Source organism: Sinocyclocheilus grahami, unplaced genomic scaffold, assembly GCF_001515645.1.
Source record: "Sinocyclocheilus grahami isolate Dianchi unplaced genomic scaffold, SAMN03320097.WGS_v1.1 scaffold3400.1, whole genome shotgun sequence".
In the NCBI taxonomy this organism is placed as follows: domain Eukaryota; kingdom Metazoa; phylum Chordata; class Actinopteri; order Cypriniformes; family Cyprinidae; genus Sinocyclocheilus; species Sinocyclocheilus grahami.
In genome coordinates, this window is record NW_015508529.1 from 16,029 (window position 1) to 17,266 (window position 1,238).

At 36.8% G+C, this 1,238-nt stretch overlaps 1 protein-coding gene across 1 annotated transcript in view; it reads left to right on the forward strand.

The window, feature by feature from the left end:
• LOC107576253 (CUB domain-containing protein 1-like) overlaps nt 1–952 on the forward strand; it is a 3,447-nt gene extending 2,495 nt beyond the window's left edge. The window contains exon 5 of the mRNA XM_016262469.1: nt 247–952. Within this exon, the coding sequence (XP_016117955.1) occupies nt 247–658 (412 nt within the window). The 3' untranslated portion in view covers nt 659–952. The remainder of the gene's footprint in view (nt 1–246) is intronic.
• The last annotated feature ends 286 nt before the right edge of the window (nt 953–1,238 follow it).

Genomic DNA, 1,238 nt, shown 5'->3' on the forward strand with positions numbered 1-1,238 from the left:
GTGTTTACCAAATTTGGTGAAAATATCTATTCAAGAGTTATAGCCATTTTAGTAAAAGTACAAACATTTTGGCATGAAGTTGCAGTAAAAGTTAATTATAATTTTGTTTTGAGAACTATTGATATTCAGTCTCGAGAATCTTTCTACACTTGTTTGTTTCCAATCAGGAACTGGGCTTCACACTTCAACCCCTTTTGAGTATTGTATCGAAATTGATTTTTAACAAAACGTCTTAATATTACACAGGAAAAAGAAGAGGAATAAGGCTCCCCCAGTGTCCGTCTACAATCCCAGTGAGCATGCTTTCCTTCCAGGCCTGCATGGCATCCCCAAAGCACAGGAGGAGGAGGAGGATCCTCACACTTACGTGTACATCGATGAAACTCTAGTGTATAGCCATCTGCTTAAAGATGATGCTGAAAAAGAAGAATTTAAAGAAGCCACTGCAGATGAGAGTGATCTCAAGGTGGATTATTCACCTCTGAACAGCCCAGCTTTACCTGAGAGACCAGTCAGAAAAAGTGAAAACCTTGTCACTAAAAGCAACGCCTTGATTGACAATGAGCTCTATGGTTATGTTCAGGGACAATCAACTGCATCTGACACACCGAAGACTTCCGAAGAGGAGGGGAACTATGAAACCAGACCGTGTGTGTGAGGGGGAAAAGTCCTGATGAAATAGAATTTACTACTGTAAACTGAAGTTTATTTTTGACTGTCCATCTAATTTGTTTTTATATTTAGTAATTTTACATGTGAGCAGGCTGCTTGTTTCAAAGATTGTATGTAATTTTTGACATTAAAACATGTTTATTTATTTACAGCTTAAAAAGTTGAGATGTATTCTCTAGAAAAAGATGGAAATATTATTGAAAGCGGTTTGTGATTAGGCCGTGACCCAGGGGTTTTGTTGCAGACCTTAGAAAATTGTTTGTGATTGCAAAATCTTTTAATAGGCCAATGGCTTCTGTATAGAAACCATCACAGAAATTGGAATGGTTTCCACTACAAATACTGTAACAAACATAACAAACCATCAACTTTTAACCATTAAAACCATAAAAAATGGTTTCCTGTTGTGTGTTTTGGGGACATATTCCATTAGAATAAACAAGCTGCCAATAGAAGGTGACCAGTTACCAGTAGAGATCAACAGGGACCATTACAGTTTCCATTAAAACCAGTACAATTCCCATTATAACTAGTTAAACCATTACAAATTCTGTGATGGTTTCTAT